This window comes from Perca flavescens, chromosome 17 (genome assembly GCF_004354835.1).
Source record: "Perca flavescens isolate YP-PL-M2 chromosome 17, PFLA_1.0, whole genome shotgun sequence".
In the NCBI taxonomy this organism is placed as follows: Eukaryota; Metazoa; Chordata; class Actinopteri; order Perciformes; family Percidae; genus Perca; species Perca flavescens.
Window position 1 is genome coordinate 20281640 of NC_041347.1, and position 21864 is coordinate 20303503.

The 21864-nt window shown below is 40.0% G+C and overlaps 2 protein-coding genes across 3 annotated transcripts in view; both read right to left on the minus strand.

Moving 5' to 3' along the window:
• Positions 1-4000: 4000 nt before the first annotated feature.
• Positions 4001-5862, minus strand: LOC114572451 (dickkopf-related protein 1). Its single transcript, XM_028604098.1, has 4 exons — positions 5448-5862; positions 5171-5315; positions 4844-4978; positions 4001-4725 (listed from the first exon to the last, which is right to left on the minus strand). The coding sequence occupies exons 1-4, from the start codon at positions 5661-5663 to the stop codon at positions 4460-4462; spliced, it is 762 nt and encodes a 253-aa protein (XP_028459899.1). The 5' UTR covers positions 5664-5862; the 3' UTR covers positions 4001-4459.
• A 4370-nt stretch (positions 5863-10232) lies between these two features.
• LOC114571723 (cGMP-dependent protein kinase 1) overlaps positions 10233-21864 on the minus strand; it is an 80317-nt gene continuing 68685 nt past the window's right edge. For both annotated transcript variants that reach the window (XM_028602873.1, XM_028602872.1), the window contains exons 8-18: positions 20236-20301; positions 17360-17434; positions 13102-13198; positions 12848-12987; positions 12164-12253; positions 11813-11954; positions 11185-11348; positions 10900-11022; positions 10744-10806; positions 10562-10628; positions 10233-10430 (exon numbers count right to left, since the gene is read on the minus strand). In XM_028602873.1, coding sequence (XP_028458674.1) covers positions 10332-10430; positions 10562-10628; positions 10744-10806; positions 10900-11022; positions 11185-11348; positions 11813-11954; positions 12164-12253; positions 12848-12987; positions 13102-13198; positions 17360-17434; positions 20236-20301 — 1126 coding nt within the window. In that variant the 3' untranslated portion in view covers positions 10233-10331. The remainder of the gene's footprint in view (positions 10431-10561; positions 10629-10743; positions 10807-10899; positions 11023-11184; positions 11349-11812; positions 11955-12163; positions 12254-12847; positions 12988-13101; positions 13199-17359; positions 17435-20235; positions 20302-21864) is intronic.

Consider the following 21864-nt stretch of genomic DNA (forward strand, 5'->3'; position numbering starts at 1 on the left):
CCACTTACCAGCATCTGTAAAGCTGCACAGAAGTGCTGGGCAACTAGATGTTCTCATCTCACTCTGGGAAAGAAAGATTATGCTTTAAAAAATTGTGCTCAAATCTATGCAAAGATATAGATGGACAGAGAGAAGTGAAATACAATATACAAATACGTAGGAGGTGAGTGAGAACAATTGTCCCTGGCAAATTACCTGGCACGTAACATGAGACCCAATCAAAGTACAATATGTCATCACCTGGCTCTGTGAAAAGCCTTGTTTCCCCTGTTGTGTTGACATCACCCAAAAGTTAAATCAGTGGAGCAAACCTGTTCTCCACCTGCATTCACACACTCAACGCATTGTACTGAATAAGTTGTCCTTTGTTTAATTATTATTTCCCAAGTATAGGGAGATTTCCCCCTAGTGCTCAATCAGGCAGATTGTCATCCCACAGAGATGAATAGTGAGCATTGTGCTTCTTTTCTATGTTGTGATCATTGCCAGCACCCAGAAGTTTGACACCTCCCTGTGAAATTGTGTTTACATAAGAGCTTGATTTTGATCCGAATGCTCATTCCAGAAGTATGCCATCTCTTTCATCTGACAAAATAGCAGGCATTGCCTCTGTGTACACTGCCTTGTTTCTTTACCCTTTCATCTCTGATGGTTCATGAGTAACTCAAGGATGTCTGTCGTGGGTGTTTGGCAGTGATGTTAGAATAACAATGGCAGATACGCCAGGTACTCAGGCAGAGAAAAGCTTTATTGTACCTCTTAGATCCTGATGGGAGATAGCAGATTTTAAGGCAGCGGTATAAACAAATACATTTGGGGTAATACCCATTAACTGTTATAATAATACACTCCACTTGATGAATATCAATCCAGCTAGGCCAGAACATGGTTTGGTTTAAGTTTGCGAACAAAAAACACATAAAATGCAAGTGTTAATCAGTATTTTCATGAATTGTTGCACGCATGCGTGTTGTCAAGAGAAAAGTTTGCTGTTGTTACATGTTACCAGTTTTTGGATGCGTACAGTAGCATGAAAATGCATGTCGTTGGAAATGCTGATTCATTTTTGTGGCATGACAACCAAATGTTGTTGGTTAGGATGCCATTGCTTGGGGGAGTGTGCTGTAACTCCAAATCTCTCACACCCCAAGATTCGCCTCTGGAAGGGTGTGTAAATGTGCGTGTACATGTGTGGACATGTGGACATGTGTTTGTATATGTGTAATCGCTGTGAGGTGGCATGTGGGGACACGGTTATGTGTGTCTGTTGTCTTGGATGCAGTTGTTGCTGTTGTTTCTCTGGAGTCCACTAAATGTACCGTACCGTGTGTGTGTGTGTGTGTGTGTGTGTGTGTGTGTGTGTGTGTATGTGTGTCTGTCATCATTACATCAACCACAGGCCACAGGCATGTGCCCTAACTCAGGAAGGCCAGGGTGTGTGACACACACACACACACACACACACACACACACACACACACACACACACACTCAGAGATTCCAGGACCCCCACAAACATGACTTGGCTGAGCCTGCATGGTATATTGTACTGCTGACAATGCTCCCATTACTCTTAATTACCATGAATAATGGACACTAAATTGTTTAAATGGAGCGCATTTCTGTATGTCTGCGTGCCTTCTTGTCAATGCATCTATCCTCAACAGTTGTGGAACAAATATTAAGATCTTTTACGTTAAAGTAGCAGTATCACAATGTGAAAAAAGGTCATGCATTCAAAAAGTGAAAAGTATTAGTGTCTCTCTGAAACGTAGTGAAGTAGAATAACAATGGGAAATACTCAAGTAAAGTACCTTTAGAATTATACTAACGGAGTGTCTATTTGCACCCCCGGTACGAATAGCCTCGGCCACACAGCTGAGCTATTTACACCCTGTGATGTAACAACAAAAAAACGTTGCTCGCGTGCACCGAAATCATGGCGGACGTTCATCTTCCATGACCGCAGAAACTGGCATATTAGGGACGTTTTTTTTTTTTTTTATAACAATTGAATTTCTAGCGGAAAATGGATACTATAGTTGCGCTTTCTGTCTTCAGAGAAAGCATACAACCGTTAGTTTGTTAGTTAGTATCTATTTTTTTGTATACAGTATGGTTACCTAGCAACCGAGGCTTGAAGAAACCAAGTGGTAAACAGTTGTTCAACTTTCTGAAAGAACTGTTAGGTGAGTGGTTAGTACGCTTACCTTTGTTATGGGAGTTTGGAGTTAGATTCCCCGGTGGTGATCTTATTTTTTTAAATTTGGATTGGATCATTTGCATGCAATTGCGCAAGTCAGGACCCGCGAAGGCAAGAGGAGTGGGATTGGTTATGGTTAGGGTAAGAATGTCAGGGCGATAATATTCCAAAAAGGTGTAATACATGAGTAGTATGGATAACTGTGTGTAAATATATGCCAAGGTACTGTAAATGCACAATAGCATACATTGATTATTTGTACCAGACGGGGTATTAATAGAACACATTGCTGTGTGCACCGACGGGGTACTAATAGCATTCATTTCTAATTGCACCAGGGTACGAATAGCATTCATTTCTAATTTCATCAGGGTACAAATAGCACTTCTAATTGCACCAGGGTACAAATAGCATACACTGCTAATTGTACCAGGGGTGCAAATAGCATACACTTCTAATTGCACCAGGGTACAAATAGCATACTGCTAATTGTACTAGCCTCTGCTAATACTAATTACAGCACTTGTGTAAATGATGTTAGTTACTATTCAACATTGATCCTCAATAACAGTCAGAATACACCTCACCTCGTCTTCCTTTGACAAACATCAAATGAATGTCTATGGGAGTAAACAGATAAAGAAGTTATATGGCTCAGTCAGATATCAAGAGTGTCTTGTGCTCCTTTTGATCGGACATGAGAATCAAGCAAAAAGGACAGTAATTTCCTCACCATCTTCTAATCTAAACAGGTCTCATTACAGACACCAAGGTGATTTGGGTGGATTCATAGCCTATACATTAGAGCACATATATTGCAAAACAGCCAGGAAATGGGGTGTGCAGTGTAATTGGACAGATTGAGAACCAAGATCCTCCTTTTTTTGGAGTTGCATCACAAAAACTGCGGTGCACCTCATTTCATGAATCCTTGTGTAGATTGAGTAAGACGAAATAATTAGAGGCTTTAGTTTGGATAGCTAGCTATCTGCTCTGCTGCACATGAAGGTAGGAAAGTTATAATTAGAAACTAGCCAGCAACACCAAAGGGTTAGGTGGCAAACACTCGCCAGGACACACATACTTTGTTATTACCCCTTTGCAGTTATCATTTGATATGGCAGCATCCTGTCCTGTTTTTCATGTTATTCTGATGACATAGCCCCAATGTACCAGCATCTGCTTCCATAGCAGGATGTGGCCTGTTGAAGCTCCAGTATTAAGCATGTTTTTTTTGTGTGTGTGTGTGTTTGTTTGTTTGTGTGCACATATTCCAGAAATTGTGTGTAATGAGTTTGAGAAGCATATCTGGGCCAAACATTTAAACCATCCACTCAGCCTCAACCACTGATTTGTGAATACTGGGCTATGGGTTAAACACCACCAAGTGATTGTTCAAATAACTCTTGCTTTCCAGAAGGGAATGATTGTTATTTTGCAAGATACATTTCCCACTCGTACCCACCGTTAAGTGAATATTTGGATTTAATGGTTTAGACCCTAACTGCTGCAGGATAATTTATATGTGAGGCATTTTGAGGGAAACCTCACTGAAACAATTTACCAAGACATTTTTTTTGTGTGTTTTTTGTAGCACTGTGGATCAGAAAAAAACTATTGCCAAAAAATAATGGGCAGAAAGACGGACTATGGTTATCACATGATGTTTAATAAAACAAATATATTCAAACTTTTATATAACATTTTCTTATAAAACAATATATATATATATATATATATATAACACATTTACAATGCATGCAGCACCAAGTCTTTATAATACTGGTGTTGACAGAATTCAATAGCTCAATTAAGTGCCACCTTCAGGATAATATTTACAAAACAGTAATTTACTGCAATAACTGAGGCTTGAAGTTCCATAAAAAGAGAAACAAAACAGCTCTGCCATTACCGAAGACATGAATCGATCTTTCAAGACTTCTGAAATGTCACTTCCTAACTTCCGACTCCTCATCTGTTGGTAGGGAATTGGATCAGTCCGTCTTGCACTGGTGCATCCCTCTGGGTGTATCGCTTTTCCAGGAATCATGTCTATCCTTCCGGATGCTGTTTGTGTCAGCAACTTTGGCAGGATAGAAAGTCTTAGGTGTTGGGTGTCTATGTGTATCAGCATCTCTGGTGTATGCAAGACTGATTGAAATTGTTTGTCAGTGTCTGTGACTGATTTGTGGGTTTGCTGTGTGTGTGTGTGTGTGTGTGTGTATTTCTGTCTCTGTGTGTGTCCACGTTTTTGTGTCAGCGCCTCTGACAGATGTGTAGGTTCCGGGCTGCAGTCCTGCTGACACTGTGGTCTCGCTCTCCTTTCTCTGGTCGGCAGGCCAAACTGTCGCCACAGTCGCAGCGCTGGAACAGCTCCAAGCCATGGGTGCCTTTCCTGCGGTGGCGTGTACACACCTGACCCTCTGTCAGCACGGGCTTACAGATGCGAGACCAGAAGTGTCTGGCACAGCACAAACCATCAGAGCAGTCTGCAGATCTCAGGCAAGTATCCCCCTCCTGGCCTGGAGATAGAGGAAAGAGAGAGATGAAAGTATGTTACATGAAACAGACTTCACTGAAAACTGTTTGTGTTGTTACTGGAAACTCATAAAGATTGATGATTCTTTACAGGACACTCACCTTTTGCAGCATTAGGCTGATTGCTGTGGGCAGTGGTAGGCTTCTTGGCGTGATGGTCCATTGTGTTGTTGTGTTTGTGCCATCCAGTGATAATGGATGCATCTGTACCATCTATGTCATTTGCCTGGCAAACACCTAGAAAGGTCAAAAGAAATAACTGGATTTAGGGTCTGTATTTACCACTGGCGCAAATTAGACTTAATGGATATCAGTAAACATGCAGACAGTATGACTATAAGCAAACTATTCCCAGTTATCAGAATATCACCAACAACTTGGTAAATCATAAATGTCAGTATTTCTTTTATGTGGGATGCCTCTGCTCACCATTGCTGCAGCGGTTTCCAGCACAACACATAGAGTCCCGTGCGCAACGCTTCCGGCTCTTACGGCATGGCAGGCAGGCGCCTCGGACGTCGTTGCAGAATTCATCACCTCCACAGTCTTCATCATCCGTGCAAAGACCTGACTGCTATAGTTTGATAAAAAACAAAAGCAGCGTGTCATTGAACTGTTGAGATATTACATACCTACAAAACGTACATAACTGCATCTTTGACGGTGGCGCACTGAACTGACTTTTACGCACGGGAAAGTTCATTACCTGCAAGGTGTCTACGGGTAATTTGTGTCCCATGCTACCGGAGGGAGAGGTGCGCGGACTCGGACTGACGGTATTGGTGCCTTTGCCAACTGAAGCACCGGGCAGGTTTTTGATGGCATTGGAGTTCACCAGGACTGTCCCAGTGTAAACGTCCCCAAGGTATCCAAACAGCGTGAGATACACAGCCAAGAAGCGATGCGCTGGCGGTATCTGCATGATTTTCCTGTTAAATTCTGCTGTGTTGCAAACACACGGAAACAAATCCCCTCTCTTCTGCTGAAAAAGATGGCTGTGTGACAAAGTCCAAAGCGGCCTTGAATCCTGAATCACAAAGTTCCCAGAGAGTTTCGGCACGATGCTTTCGAAGCCTCCTGACTCACAGTCCTGGGATGATCTCTTTATACATGTGTCTTCCCGCCCCTCGCTGTGCACAACAAAGGCGGAGGGGTGGAATTTCAAAGAGAGCCCCACTGTACGGAAATGGCCATCCATTCTCCACGCACAGGACTGCGTTTCACAATGTTTGTAATGATAATGACCTGCAAAGTCGGAATGCCCATCCATCACTAAGTAATGCATATTGGAAATAAAGTACGTCCACACTCAAGACTTTCTTCATCTAGTTAGTATAAAAACATATATATATATATATATATATATATATATATATATATATATATATATATATATGCTTTTCTTAAAACGTGTCATTTTTGACGTTCATTATTTGGAAAACAAATGTGATAGTCTAACCACATTTATACAACTCTTATAATATAAATATACATATAAAATGGTATCTAGTTTTAAATTAAAACACTCATTATGAGACAACACAATCTTTTTTTTCGGTTTATAGATCACTTATTAAATGAACAGTTTTTTTTCCCAAAAAACATTGATGCCAACAGTTCATAATTTAATATATTTTATTTGAATGACTTCCGACTATTACAGCCAATCTAAAATAACACACACACACACACACACACACATACATATATATATATATATATATATATATATATATATATATATCTGCTACAAAATATTGCAGCACATTTGATCTGTTAACAGATTTATCTTTATGACAGAAACTCACCAGTGTTCCTGCAAATATGGCATTTGTTTCTTTCTTCATGAACTCCGTTATCTGTCTTTATAAGAGGTGTTTGGTTATTCCAGTTTCTTTGACATTCAAGTAGCTTAACTGCCCTTTGGTTGTGTGAAGACAGTGATTGAAGTCACTTGCGTCGATTAACTACTTCATTTGATCCTTCTGATTGCAAAGGGGGCAATTATCCTCCAAAGTGTGCTCGATTACACCAGTAGCGGACATCAATGTGTGGGATCTGCAGACCATTAAGGGGTGTGAAAAGTTTACCGAATTAATGGACTTCCGTGGCGATGCCTTTCAGGGTTGACTGGCACTTTGAGATTAAAGGCAACTCTGATCTTCCTATTCTCTGACCCTTTGGGCTCCTCCACTGCAAGAAATGTCCATTCTAAGGGCAAGTCAAATAAGTCTTAAAAATGTATGTGTTTGACTTTAGTCTACCAACCAAGCCAGGTCATTTCACCCTTTTGACAGCAAACAGTTGACTCATGGTGAATTTGTTTTCTTGAATAAAGTCCCAAAGTGCAATGCTATGTTCTATCTCCTAATCAGCTCCTGGAAGTGATTGAAACAAGTGAAAGTGCATTTTGTGACTCAACTTGTTTCCCATATGATGAGAAACAAAACAAGCAGGTGCTCAAGTGCGTGATGGAAAGGAGCCCTTTAGTTTAAGCTATCTTGGCACTTGGACGTCATCTGCTGGTCACGTAGCTTATGTTTGAGTGTGAGGCTGTGTGTATGTGCGTGCATAAGCGTGTGTGTGTTCGACAGAGAGAGATGCGCCATAGACAACTGACAAACACACTGTAGCACTTTGCGCGTTTGAATTGCTGCATGTCTTTTGAAGTAGAGCTTTTATGTCCACTTTACTAAATGTCAGTGCTGGTAAGGTGAGCTCCTTTGATGCACTTTGATCCTCTTTGATCTCGCAGAGGTGTCACCCTGTTGTTATGACCGAAGCCATTTCCCTGTCCCAACCAAACAGATTTGTTGTGCGAATAACACTGAGACCAGAGAAGCTGAATCATCTGCACTTACCAGTAAAGTGAATGACATTAACTCTAGGACCGATTATTAGATATCAGGCAACCAGTTCACATCAGGCTGAGGCAGCTGCTTTGAGAGAGATCTGTCTTACCTGCAGCCCCCTCTTGTGGCTGGTACAGAAAACTGCAACATCTCCACAGCACATGCACGCTTTCTCATTCCGAGTTGTTTAAAAATAACTAAGAGACAAACACAACTCAAAAGTATTGTTTTTACTCTATAATTTTAAAAATCTTACAGGTGGCACTCTGTAAAATTAAGGTACAGCAGAATAAACAACATAACACAAGGCAAATATCAGGAAACATTACAGAAGGCGGTCAATATAAGACTCAACATCAGCGGTTTGTAAAGTGATGGCATACATAAGGCTTTGTGATAAACATAACCTGCAGCAAAAATACTTATGGTATGCCCACCAAACTAAGATTTATACTCCATCAACATCATCCAATGATTTATATCATTTAAATGTAAGTGTGTCAGTCTGTTTGGGATGAAATATGAGTTGGGCTGTGTTAAAATGAGAATGTGGATGATGACTATGATCGATGCTATCATACAGTCAAAGATTGTCAACAGTGGTGAAGAGGAATATTTTTTTCCAATTTGTGAAATGTTCAAAACTGCAAATCATTCTTGCCATCTTTACATGCTCAGATTTCATGACTGAACCAGGTGATGGATGGTCCCTCAGAGCTATGATTTATAGTTCACTTTATATCAGGCCAGTTGTGGCTGACTTCATATCAACATTCATAGAAAAAAGCATGACATTACAGCAGTATCAGGTATGATACATTTTTATCATTTTACTGTTAATAAATGTTCCTGTGAGACAAATCAAAAGGGGTAAGCAGAAAAAGGATTTCATTTGCAGTTTTGTCAGCCATCAAATGACTTGAAATTCTCTTTCCATGGTGATTAATGTATTTATTAGATATAACAAAGGATGAAGTGCAGCCATCTAAGAGGACACATACGTTTTGAGGTGTATATGTGTTCATGCAGCATCGAAAAGGGACTTGTGATGTTAAATTTGTATGCCATTGATTTAAGGCACTTACATTTTTTTAGATTTTCTGCTCTGATTGTTGGACATGAGAGAGGTGATGAGCTAGGTGAAAAATCATGGCGCTTGTGGTAAAAGTTGTGAGTTCCACACAATATAATCTCCTTTGTTGCTGTTTGTCTCTAGGAGACGTTTTAAAATATCCATAAGATGAAGGTAAGTCAAGATTGTCTTACGATAATGTGGATGTGATCAATTTTGCCTCCAAAGAAGAGGATGGTTAGTTTATATGGATAAACTTAATGTGTTTGAAAACCTTGAGAATACAACTTAGCACAATGCAAAATGGTGTCAAGTGATATCAAACAAATCTTCACTCAAGATTACAAATGGACACAAGTCTCCAATTTTCTAAATAAGGAAGTCAAGTACGATACAAAGGAAACCAGTACAAAAAAAATCACTTTACAAAAACAATAACCAGTACTGTCATCTCACCACCGCATATTATAATTTATCAATAACAGCACCAAAGACATTGAAACCATGTTCACAGTTATGTCAGAACTACACAGGGGCGAACTGAGGATGAGGCATTTGGGTGATTTAAAAACAAATTTAAGAAGTATGTAGGTAGAGAACCATTCATATGCATAATTAAAAGCATATTAAGGAACAAAAAAAAGAGTGTGACTTAATCTACTGAAGCTTAAAATGAGCTGTAACTGCTGATTTTCTCAGTTCATGGTCTTAAGTGCATGACACATTTGCTGCAGCTGGAAAATACTAGCTGACATTTCATGTGTGTCGGTGGGTGATTTATTACATTGAAAGCAGGTCCCTTTTAAGAGTCACACATCACTTTCCACTGAATGCAGTGTTTGTGCTTTTCAAGGTAGGTTAATCTTATGTAAAGGGTACTAAGTATTTGCTTTTAGCCTGGTTGTGTTCATGTGTGAGAATGTAAATTCAAATACTATGTACCGTACATGCTTTGTGCCATATGGATGTTAAATAAGAAGAAAATGAGACAGTGACATTCAGGTTAGTCTTGAGCACTTGATACCAGTTTTACTTGCAAACTGTAGTGTGTAGATCTCTGGAAACTATCAGCGATTGCAGCAAGCAGCTGCATGTCAAAAACCAGGGAGCAACTGCAGTAACATCTTAAACCCTCCCAAAGTCCTCCAAACATTTCACCAAATATTGCGGAGAAACAAACACAGAAATAAAATCAATCATCAGCCTCCTCTCTTTTTTAACAGGCCACATGTTTCACACTCTTACTTATCCTAGAACCAAAACAAACTATAGACAATGTATGGAACATTCATCCACCCACCAAACACCTTTCCCTGTTACATGGGAAAACCTGGCTCCATAATTAGCCTCTGTTGTTTTGTGTATGTATTTGTGTATCCCTGCACTTTCCTTGCCTTTGCTTTTAGAGCCAAGTGTAAGACAAGAAGTGCTACAGCAGTCCCATTATAAATGCTTGATCCAGAGCCACAGTGAAATAAAGGCATATCGGTGACCCAGAGGGTTTTGCCATCCATCCGTTTATCTTCTTTTCCATATCCTCTCTTTCTTTTTTTTTTTTTTTTTTTTTTTTTTTTTTTTTTTTTTTAACAACACAGCCATGTCCTCAAGATGGCCTCCATGCCAACAAAAGAAGAGTTTCTTTTGGTTTTAAGTTGAGAGGAGGACTTCAGAAATCAACGTCCCAGCCGGAGTTGTCATCAGGAGGCGGGTCCTCGTTGTCCTCAGGGAAGCTGTCGAAGTTACTCGTGTCGACTGCTGATGTAACCTGGTGGAAAGAGAAGAATCGTTCACAGAAAGAATAAACAAGCAGACAACAACTGGATTGTAAGTATGAGATTGACGACAAAAGAGAAACTAGAAAGAAAATTCTAACGAGTATCAGCAGTGTGCACTTACATTAGGGATAATAGGAGGCGTCAATGTCCCCTTCTTCAAGCCCTCCCAGTTAAAGCCCTCAAACCATCTAAAGAACAAACAGCATTACTTCTTAATTTCATAATCAGGTTTTACTACACACTTATAACCAGGAACAGAAATGTATAAATAAGAGGATCATATTGATTCATAGACATGCTTACTTGTGCTTTTGGATGTCTTTGACACCATTTTTCAAGTTTCCCAGTCGTTCAGAAGGATTATCCCTGCAGTAGAAAAAAAAAATTATGATTCAGCATACAGACCACTTAAATTAATGACTACGAGTTTAAATTATCGCTGGAAACACAGACGCTCACCTGCATAGCTTTTTAATTAGGTTGGCAGCATTTTTGGTAATTTTCTTTGGAAATTCGATCATGTCAATGCCTCTCAGGATGATGTTGTAGGTTTTCATAGGATCAGGGCCAGAGAATGGAGGGCTACATAACAGAGGCAAATATAGTAGTCTTGAGTAAAACAAGGTTTCTAAATAGCATTTTATTTGTTGTAGATTTTGTTGTTGTTGTGTATGACACCAGATATGCCATCACAGGGAACACTTAAGATATTAGTTTCATGGACATGCCCAGGCTTGTGTGTACCTGCCAGTTAAGAGCTCAAACATGAGGATTCCTAGAGACCAGTAGTCGGCTGAGATGTCGTGGCCCTTGTTCAGAATGATCTCTGGTGCTACATACTCCGGCGTCCCGCAGAAGGTCCACGTCTTCTTCCCAAACCCGATCTTCTTGGCAAAGCCAAAGTCAACCTGGGCAACAAAAAAAAAATTTGAACTATGAAGTTGAATAGGAATTTTAATTCATGTCATATCAGCTTGGTCCTTTTTTGTATGAGATCATGTTCAATTTTATGTATAATAATGGCAAAACTCGAAATTGTGTAAGCATTTCAGTATTACAGTTATTACTTGATTCTTTGGCATGATGGATAGAAAAGCGTTGAGCAGCTGGTTGCAGCTCTGCCAAATGCTACAAACTGGTTTCTCCAGCAGGAGAGTAGGGAATGGCGGCACCCAAAAAAAAAACATAATCCGACTTAACCTCAATTATATTATAATCATACTTTTATTTACTGCCAAGATGAACTATGTTTACGTTTCATTTGATCCTTCATTGTAGCATCATAAAAAATATGAGATTTCTCTTGTTTGCAGCATTTCTGACATTCATTTTCTTTGGTTGGTAATCCCTTACCAACCAAAGGATCTCTTACCAGTTTGGCATAACCCCTGTGGTCCAATATAAGGTTCTCTGGTTTGAGGTCTCTGTAGATGATTCCTTTGGAATGCAGGTAGGCGAAGGCCTCCACCACACACGCTGTGTAAAACCTGGTGGTTGAGTCCTCAAATGAACCCCTGGAAACACAGCAGGACAACAGATACTTGAGGTGTTAGGACTATTACTGTAACTGCAACTCTCTACATGTTGTAGTACTTACTCTTTGCATCACTAGCATTGAGAGAAATATGACACAGCTAATACCATTTAGACTAAATGGTATTAGCTGTGTCATATTTGTGTCAAAATGATTTAGTTATATCTGACCTGGTGAAAAACAGCTTACCGGTCGCGAAGAATGGTCCACAGCTCTCCTCCTAAACAAGCCTCCATCAACATGTAGAGGTACTTGCTGTCCTTGAATGTTCTATAGAGTCTGAAAACACCAAATAGATGTTATCTCAAACCGCTTTTAAATGAAAAAAATATATGCACAGGACATCTAAATTTAAAATTGTATCTGTATGCATGCTTAGAAATATAATTATTTAATCAACACAAATACAACGCCCAGTTGTATTTGAAGCAATTTTAAACCAAAGTCCCTATCTTTTAACCATAGTTTATGGTCAGAAATAGAGCCATTTTGATAATACTTCTAGACCTTTATATAGCTATGCATTACAGTATATATACTGTAGTGTAGCATAAACATAAAAAGTAATGTGCCTTCTTATTTTCTTTCAGGGTCAAAAGAAGTGGGAGCTTTTTCCAGCATACACAGAGAAGAAAGCAGGAAAAACACCTTGTTTATATCACCAGAGTATCTCAGGAACATCACAGGTAGACGCCCAAACACTCACATTCATTCTGCCCAATATACTTGATATGCATGTGTGAGAAAATCTTTATTAGCATGACAAAGAATCAGGTCCTTCTGGTTCTGAGGTAATAAAGTACTGATTCTTGTGACATGTACGGCATATACAGTAGATTATTTATATTCAGTGAAGCTGTTCATGCTGTGTACCTAACAATGAAGTCAGAGTGGGCCTCCTGCATAATGAGTTTCTCTGAACGAATGTGCTCCTGCTGTCTTGTGTCGACAATGTGTCGCTTCTTCAGGATCTTCATGGCAAAGGTTTTGTTCTCATCGCTCTTGAGCTGAACCTGCAGTGAGAAGGAAAGAAAGAAATTCAAATACAAAGGCCGGCCTGCACATTAGCCCGCACAGCTTGTTAGACAATTGTGAAGATGTTACTGTCACAGTGCAGTGCCCCCTACCAGCTCAACACGACCAAAGCCACCAACTCCCAGAGTGTCGATGATGTTAAAGTCAGCCAGGTTGAGATTAAAGAAAAACGCATTCTCTGCTTCATACCTGTGGTGCCGGGAAAAGGGGGAAAAAGACAGAATGGGAACAGGATTAGAGATGAGATGAAGGATGATGAAAGAAGAGATAATCCACTTTCAGCAAACTGAGACAAAATATCCGTCTCTCCTTGTGCTCATTTGTTTGCAAATCTTAGAGGATTTAACTCATGGTAATCTATTGAGGATGTTATTGAGGATGTGGAGTGTATAAATGTGAACACATGAACAGGATGTGTTTGAGTTTAGTCCTCTGGTGGACGATTTTGACCTCTCTTTGAACACATACAGTCTGTCCCCATTCTTGATAGGAAAAAACAAAGACGGAACGACCGTCACATGAGTTCAGTACTCAGCTGGCTCTGAAGACGTGCCTTGACTCTGCCACCAAACACCCCAACATGCCATTGCAGACCTGTACATTTTGGCAGCGCAGATTGTTTCCACGTGTCCATCCCTTATCCCCAGATGCCCCGTGTCTTCTCTGGTTATTGTTTGATCCAGACAGACAGAGTTTCATCAGCTCAGTCTCTGGATCAGTAGGCTTAGGACAGCCTTTTCTGGGTCACTCAGAACAGACAATCAACCTCAACGCAAGGCCTTTTCTTGCACAAAAACAGTACAGCTGTATATGCCAATCACAGACATTTATCAAAAAACACCCCAACAAGGAAGACTTGTTTAGATAAATCCGCAGTCTTTCTTCATGGCACAGCAGGGATTAAGTTTATGTACATAAGAGTTAAACAAAGATAGTTTTATGAGTACTGTTCTGGGATGGAATTTGATGAATAAAATGTCAAATGAGACTTACTTCACTCTAAGCTTATGTGGCCATTTGAGATGTGGAAAGAGGATTTTACTCCATCAGATCCACCAGATACGTCAGTTACACTGCGAGCCAGAACAACAGAACATTTTCCCTAAGCTGCATACCACTGGGCACAGTGGAGGCATGTGTTGGCAGGTTACTAAGCCAAGGCGCTTCTCAGAAACACATTAGGTTACTAGGACAGCCAGTGTTTTATTTGTATATAAATAGGCCCTACAACTAGCATTTATATTCACAGGTAATCCTTTCATAGATTCACAAGTAATACTTTCATAATTTTCTCCCCTCCCATCATCTGGAAGGTGGCCCAGAAAACACTCCAAATCCCAAAATGCTCTCTGATTAACAAAAGGATGGAGAGATGTAACCAAGAGTACATGCATTCCTGTGTGTGGGAAGGGATTATTAATAAGGTCATGATGTCCGACACGTGCACATACACAGACTTCTGAGTGTACATAATGAGGGAGGTCTCACAAACTCTGTCAAGATCATTTGACATCATGCAGGTCTTTAGAAAAGGTTTTAAAGTAGTATTATCATTTGGCCAGCAGATAGCAGCGTTGCTCCATTTGAAGTATCGAGGTAAGGAGAAAATACTTGAAGCTGATGAACAATAACGCCAAGCATTTCAAAGCTGAACCAAAAAATGAAGCTATTGTATAAGGTGGCAAGAATCAATCCATATATTATATTCTGTGCAAATCATGAACTCTTCTTGAAGCAAATGAAATAAGACAACTTTGAAGCCACTGCAATGAATTGTATTGAATAGTGTTGTTACTAGAAAAACACTTCATGTCACTCTATGTCTCAACCAAGGACACTTAGGCTCTCTGGGAGTTGATCAATAGAGATATTTACTAAAGAAGCAACACAAATACTAGATTGATTTTTTTTTAGATAGGAAGAGAACAACACTTGTTTATGTTCATGGCAAAAACACTAGTTGGAATATGATACTGACGAGCAGACCAAGTAGGACTGGAACCATAAATACACCTTAAATACATGTCTTAACCGGACCTTGAATAAAAACTAACACAGATCTCAGCTACATTCAACACTGTAATGTAACCCTGGTTAGTTATTATAAATATGTGTTTTTTGAAGCCCCCTGACCTTGTAACTTATTACTGTTACATGGCAAATATGTTACTAGCACTGCAATACAAAGTGTTCCTATGCCGGTCAAGTAGCACCCCAGTGGGTGATTATCTGTATCAGTGAACGGATGAGATCATAAAAAATGATGCAATCCCCATGTGTCCAAGTGTGTGTGTGTGTGTGTGTGTGTGTGTGTGTGTGTGTGTGTGTGTGTGCGCTATTGTCTTCACTTCCTTTGGTCTAGCCTGACTCAAGAGAGAGTAAGGACGAGAAGACAGCGTCTCTAACCTTAAAGCTGACTAATTAAATGTCTTTATTTATTGAACTCCTATACCTGCTCAGACATGGGATGTGCGGAGTCATATTGCTCTCATATTTTCTCATAATTCTTCATTATGCTTGATGAGCCATGATTAGCAGTAAGTGGAAAGTAAAGTATTTCTCCTCAATACAGGAGATCTGCAAGTGTCATAAACATAGATATATCAGAGGATAGTTTAAATTATTTATTTAATTGGAGCTCCAGGAAACGATTTTTTGCAAGGAATTTCTAGGCCTTTATAAGACCGCTGTTAGGGCATGAGGGGTAATAGAGTTTAGGAATGGCATGCAACAAGGTCCCTGACCAGACGCAAACCGGGGACATGTTTATGGTCAGAGCTGTAACACACAGGCCACCAAGACACCCCAAAAAAGCTTTAAAGACTTCTGCAACTGTACTTAAGATATGGGAATTTAGATACATTAGCATACATATGGACTCTCATCTCACCTTCCACTAAACAAAATACTTAAATCTAAGTTTTATGCATGCAGAAATACAAGTAAAACATTTCAACAGAGACGGATGTATTGGCTGTACTTTGTGTAGCATGAAGCTACTCCTGCAGAGAGAAGCAGCGACTTGATCAAAAACAATGTGCACATATTGCACATAGCAGGGAGGTAGTCTTTGAAGAAAAGACCTGTCAACCTCACAAAGAGCAGCTGTAGTCTACTGTATAGTTACAGTACTGCTGCATGGTGCTTATCCGCTGTGACCAATTAGAGATAGTTTCCATCACCGTGGGATCCTGACTCAAGCTTTCCTCACCAAGAAACAAATGTGCTCTGCTGGGCGGGGAGCGGCAGCAAGAGACACACACAGCACGCGGGCAGGGCAAGCTACCTTAATCAGGGTGGAAACGACTTTGCTGTGAAAGATTTGAGGGAGCAGAGAAAGAGTGGCTTAATTTCAAGAGAAACTTCTGTAGAGAAAAGGGTAGATAATGAGGTTACAATGATGGCCATGATTTGTTGCTCATTTGCATGAAATCAATCTTACTAGCTTATCTACAGACTGCATAGAGAATGCACACTGCAGGTGTCTTTCTATCACACACATTTGCTGGCAATCATTAGCGCTAATGAGCCATCAAGGGGGACCTGGCCAGCGCTGAATGCAAACCAATGCACTCCATCCCATAACACCCTGCATTGTCTTCTCTCCTTCCTAAGTGCCTCTACCCAACACAATAACTGGTGTTATGTTCTGCTCTGACTAAATTCGACTGACTTGCAAAAGATGACTGACACGCTCAGTGGTCAGCTACAAATCCAAAGCATCCAACAGAAGTCTAGTCTGCTTTGTCACCCGTCTTGTTCTCTCTCTGTCTCTCTTCACTCAGTCCATCTATCGACATCTTTTTTTTTCCTTTCTGGGGCGATAAACTGTTCCTGCTTTCTCACTCTCTGTAATCTGTCATTAACGGGTTCTTGTTTCTCCTCACCTTGACTCGCAACATAGCACAGAGTGAGCAAGGTATCAGATTATGCCAGAAGATGTCCACTTTATTGCCAAGGTCCCTTCTATAGTGCTTCTCTTGTTTCCATAGTGATGATAAATAGAGTACATATTAATTCCTCCAGAAATAGAGGCGGAGGTCATATCCTCTGCTGGCCTGCCACAGGAGTATTGTCTTGTTATATAACAGACCTAAAGGCACAATGCATTAACAGTTGGCCTTGAGCAAGTTTACCTAAGAACAATGTTCCAGCTGGTGGATAGTCAGGATATGGTACAACAATTTAAAGATTTATTGAATGTGGAAATTAATTAGCAAAATTAATTAATGGATTAAAACAAAAGATAAACAAAACAGAAAGCAAGCCAAACCACAAAGCAAAAAGATCTACATGAATAGTGGGTATTTTAATTCATTTGAACATATCAATACATTATAATTGTCTTACTTGGCTTTGGCATCAGCATCCTCATGGCCTTTACTGGACACATCCTCCAAACCTCCAATCAGGTGCTTGAATGAACTGCAATACAGATAGTAAACGTTAAAGCAGCAAACGTTTCTGAGACTTATTCATTTGTTCAATCAAGAATCTATAATCCAGCCCAAAGCAATGCACATATTCTCCATTTACAGTATATAATGAATGCAGGTGATCTATATAGGAAGCTGGTGCAATATATGGCCAGACCATCGTAAAAAAACACTGCCAGTTACTCTTACATATTCATCAGTCTGCTTTTAGAGACAAGCCTGTAAAAATCATTGTAGAACAGATGAGATGACAGAGCTACCTTGATAAGGTGTAAAATAGTGTGATAGCAGATGGGGGAATTTTAGAGACAAAGGGAGGTGGTGCATAACTCTTTTTAATGAATAAATAATAGAATAGAAAAGATACTGTGCTGAGTGACAAAAAGTCACTAAGTATTATGCTAGTTATCATTTGACATAAAATTCCCATGACAATATTTCTGTTATTAGTACTTATAGTCAGTTAAGTTATTCAACTGAATGAAACGACCATGTTCTTTTCAGACATTCAAAATAAATTTACAATTGTTAATTCATCATTTTTCTCACTGGATTACCAGAACTTAATTAAGTATCATTATGATTACAGAGGATATGAAAATGAAAGACATATTACAATGAGATGTTGCAGAATAATAAGCTACATAATATGCTAAATAAAATCTTCCAAAGTTGCACTCGTGGGGAGATCTGGTACATGAAAAATAACATTTTCATTCTCTTTTCATTCTCTCTCTTCTCACTCATTTCTCTCTAAAGTAAAGTATGGCTGCCTATGCAGAAGACTCTAACATCCTGGAAGAACAACACTGAGACAGTTTTCATGCGAGGCTCATCAAGCTGTCAGCCAGACGATGTAATACATCTGGTGTTTTCTCCTGTTGAGATCATAATGCCTGTAAACTGGGGCTGTTTCAAAGCTGAGCTTTTCTTTAAATGCTTGGCTCCTTACAGTGTCTATTGCCCTGAGCCTGTGACTCCCTGCCATTTGTTTTTATTCTCCTTTCAAACTGTCTCTCTCTCCTTCATTTTCTCCTGCTCAGCTCCTGCAATTGTCCTTATTTGGCGCTGTTTTGTTTTTAAGCATTACATATGCAGAAAACGAATAAATGCACTAATAACCTGGAATCTGCACCAATACTGGCTTGGTTGACACAATGACCGATAGTTTTGTGGAATGTGACAGCATTAGCTGCTTGTATGACCAGCAGAGTGAAATGTAGTGATAATCACCTGTGCTGGATGACTCACTCACTATCCCCTCTGCTAGCTTTGAGGATGGCCCATTTGTGCTTACCGTGTTCCCAGAGGCTAGAGTGAGGCCCTGGGTAAGCTGATACCATCTCCTCCCTACGCCTAATCCATCTGTGTCTCTATTCTCAGCACACAACTCGATGCTAGAGACAGAGATGGTCAGAGACTAACCATCCTTAGTTAGAGACCTGAGATAAACTTCTTTGCACCTACATTTTAAAGTACCATAAAACCATTATAAACATTGTATTAAAATGTCAAACCATGTCACTGCAAAGTGAAGCTAAAAATTTGGTTTTGTTCTTTGATAATCTCCTGGCAAACATCAGTGAAAAAATAGCCCTTGTTAGTCATTCCTGCACAACTGTAGCATAAATCAAAATCCTTAACTGAAGTTGATTTAAGATGTAAGACACATTCTTTCATGGCGTCACTTAACAAGGAAATCTCATAAGTTTAGTTGTTTGTATTTAGAAAACATGTACATGAGAATTAGGTGAGTCCTGAACAAATAAACTGAATGAATGAGCAAACTTGAGGTGATGACGTGATTGCCTTTTATGTAGTCTCGCATTGCCAGACCTATCTATCCTATTTATTATGTCTTGTATATTCTGTATGTGTGAAGTGTGACTGATATTTTGCTGCTGTAGCACTGAAATTTCCCAATTTGGGTCTATCTAATCTAATCTCCACAGCGCTGCAGAGGAGGGTCTTGTTAATCCACACAGCATTCCGGGATAGGACAAAAATGTGCTCTGGTTTATTGCCATTTCTATAAACCAATCACAATCGTCTTGTGCGGTGCTCAGCGCCGGACGCAATAATGGTGCCTCTGCAAAATAGCCTCGGTAAGGAACTTGTTTTGGTGGAACATGTGCTCATTCAAGAGTTGTTTTAGTCGTGCAACAAAAAACTCAGATTGGACAGATAGTCTAGCTAGCTAGTCTTGATTTACCCTGCAGAGATCTGAGGAGCAGTTAACCATAGTCCTCATAAATCCACCGGAGTTTAGAATGCCAACACAATGAAAGCGGAAGGTGGGGGACATCTTCTGGTGGTGGCGGAACAATCCCCTAAATGAATCGTCGTTGATTCAGACTACTTTTTATGACTTTGTGAGCAGACATTCAAACAAGACGCTGTAGGGAAGTGAAGTGAAAGAGAAGCATGATCCTGCAAAGGCACAATCTATTTCTCACCTCACATTTGTTGAATTTTTTTACATTCAATTTATTGGATTATTTAGGATAAAATTGACATTTCCATGAGAGCTTTAATGTTTTTTTGAAAGTAATGACAACTTAATTTGTGCCATGTTCATAAGGTGGGTTCATGTAAAGGTAGCACTTGTATAACCTGCTCCAAGAAATGTTCCTTGCCTGACCATCATGAGCAAAGCAGCAGATGTGGGCTAGTTTTAGACATCCATTCATTCACTGAGCTCTTGCACCACTTTAATGCGAAAGAAACAAAAGGATCAACAATGTAGAACAGTCCTTATGTTATGTGAGGAATAACTTTATTGATACTCACTCTCTATCGATGACTAGACAGGTGACTGCATCTGCTGCAATGACGTTGGCCGTCCTGATGTCCTCCCTAGACAAAAAGATCATACAACACAATCAGGCACGATAGCAAAATTGGCACATTTGATCCACGGTTCACAAACTGTGGCCATTATTAAATCACAATATTATTTATTTCCAATGCTTTACTAGAGCGGTGATGATGGAAACAGTCAAAATGTAACACCTGCATATCAGTTATGTCTTCACTCCATAAATGCCACTGGCACACAATGAAAGCATTACTCTAAACAGGCAACACACATCACTTGGCATTACTCTTTATTATATTTGACATCAGGTTCATCTTCCTCTGATGATGATGCTTCTTCAGAGGAGTCGCCCCAATTGCATGAGGCCTCTGAGTCTGTATCCCAAGAATCCATCCTTCACTGTGAAAGATTTCCTGCACAGCGATAAGCAATAAGCTCTAACTCTGAACCAGCGCACTGCCCTGGGCAGCCCTCCAACAAAGACACGTCTGTCGTACTTGTATATAAATCTCCAATCCAAGTGTAGTGTTATCCACTTTGACGCAGAGTAGAATATTACAAAGACGGGATACTCTTCGGGGGATGTCCCATTAGCAGATTATATTGTGTCCATTTTTTTTGAAAAGAAAAAAGATCATACTCTGGATTCATTTAACATTCCAATGTGAGCAAAAAAAAAGCTAAAACAGACTTTGCTCTCGATTCGAAAAGAGGTGATTCAATTCAATTTAAGTGCTGACAGTAGCTGGCAATCTGTGTCTGATATGAACTCACATACGGCAACCTATTTCAATGAGCTGAGGTGACAATTCCTCCTCGTGCTATGTCAACTCCCTTTCCCTCTTCCAAACACACCCCTCCTTGTGCACAAATTCACACACACACACACACACACACACACACACACACACACACACACACACACACACACACACACACGCTGCCTCACTCTTTCTGCTGACCCCTTTGAATAAAGGTCACAGCTGGTAGGGGAACAACACATTTTGAAAGGTGAGGACTACAGAGGAGCGGGGAGCAGCGGAGAGGTAGTGTTTGTCAGGGGCAAAGGATATATTAACAGATGCCTATTGGGGCTCATTACTCATACAGTATTTCATTCACCTCTGATAAGCTCCTATGGCCTGCATCCCTGCTCTTAACACAATACTCGCTCAAACACTGCTCCACCTGTTCTTATGTTTGCCCACAACAGCATTCAATACCATGTACATAAGTACATTTACAGTATTAATAACCAGATTAATGGGTGAAAGAACAACGAATGTCCCAGTTTGGATGAAGACACCTTGTTACACCGGGGTTGTTACTATTGATTAGGTGATCATTTGTTTGGGGAACAAGAATTGTGATGAGTGATAGTCCGTGGGAATGACTTCTCAATGATCACAGGACTGAGGTGGGAAGAGAAGAGAATAGAAGAGACATTTTGGGATTTGTGTAAGTCATAAAGGGAAGCACAAGAGACCCTCATAACATAGGTTTAATTTGATGATTATTCAAATATTCAGAAGCTGAATAGGGGGTCAACTTGCTCTGTTAAGGGCTGTTGAGGCACACATGCTTGTACAGTAATGTCCCAG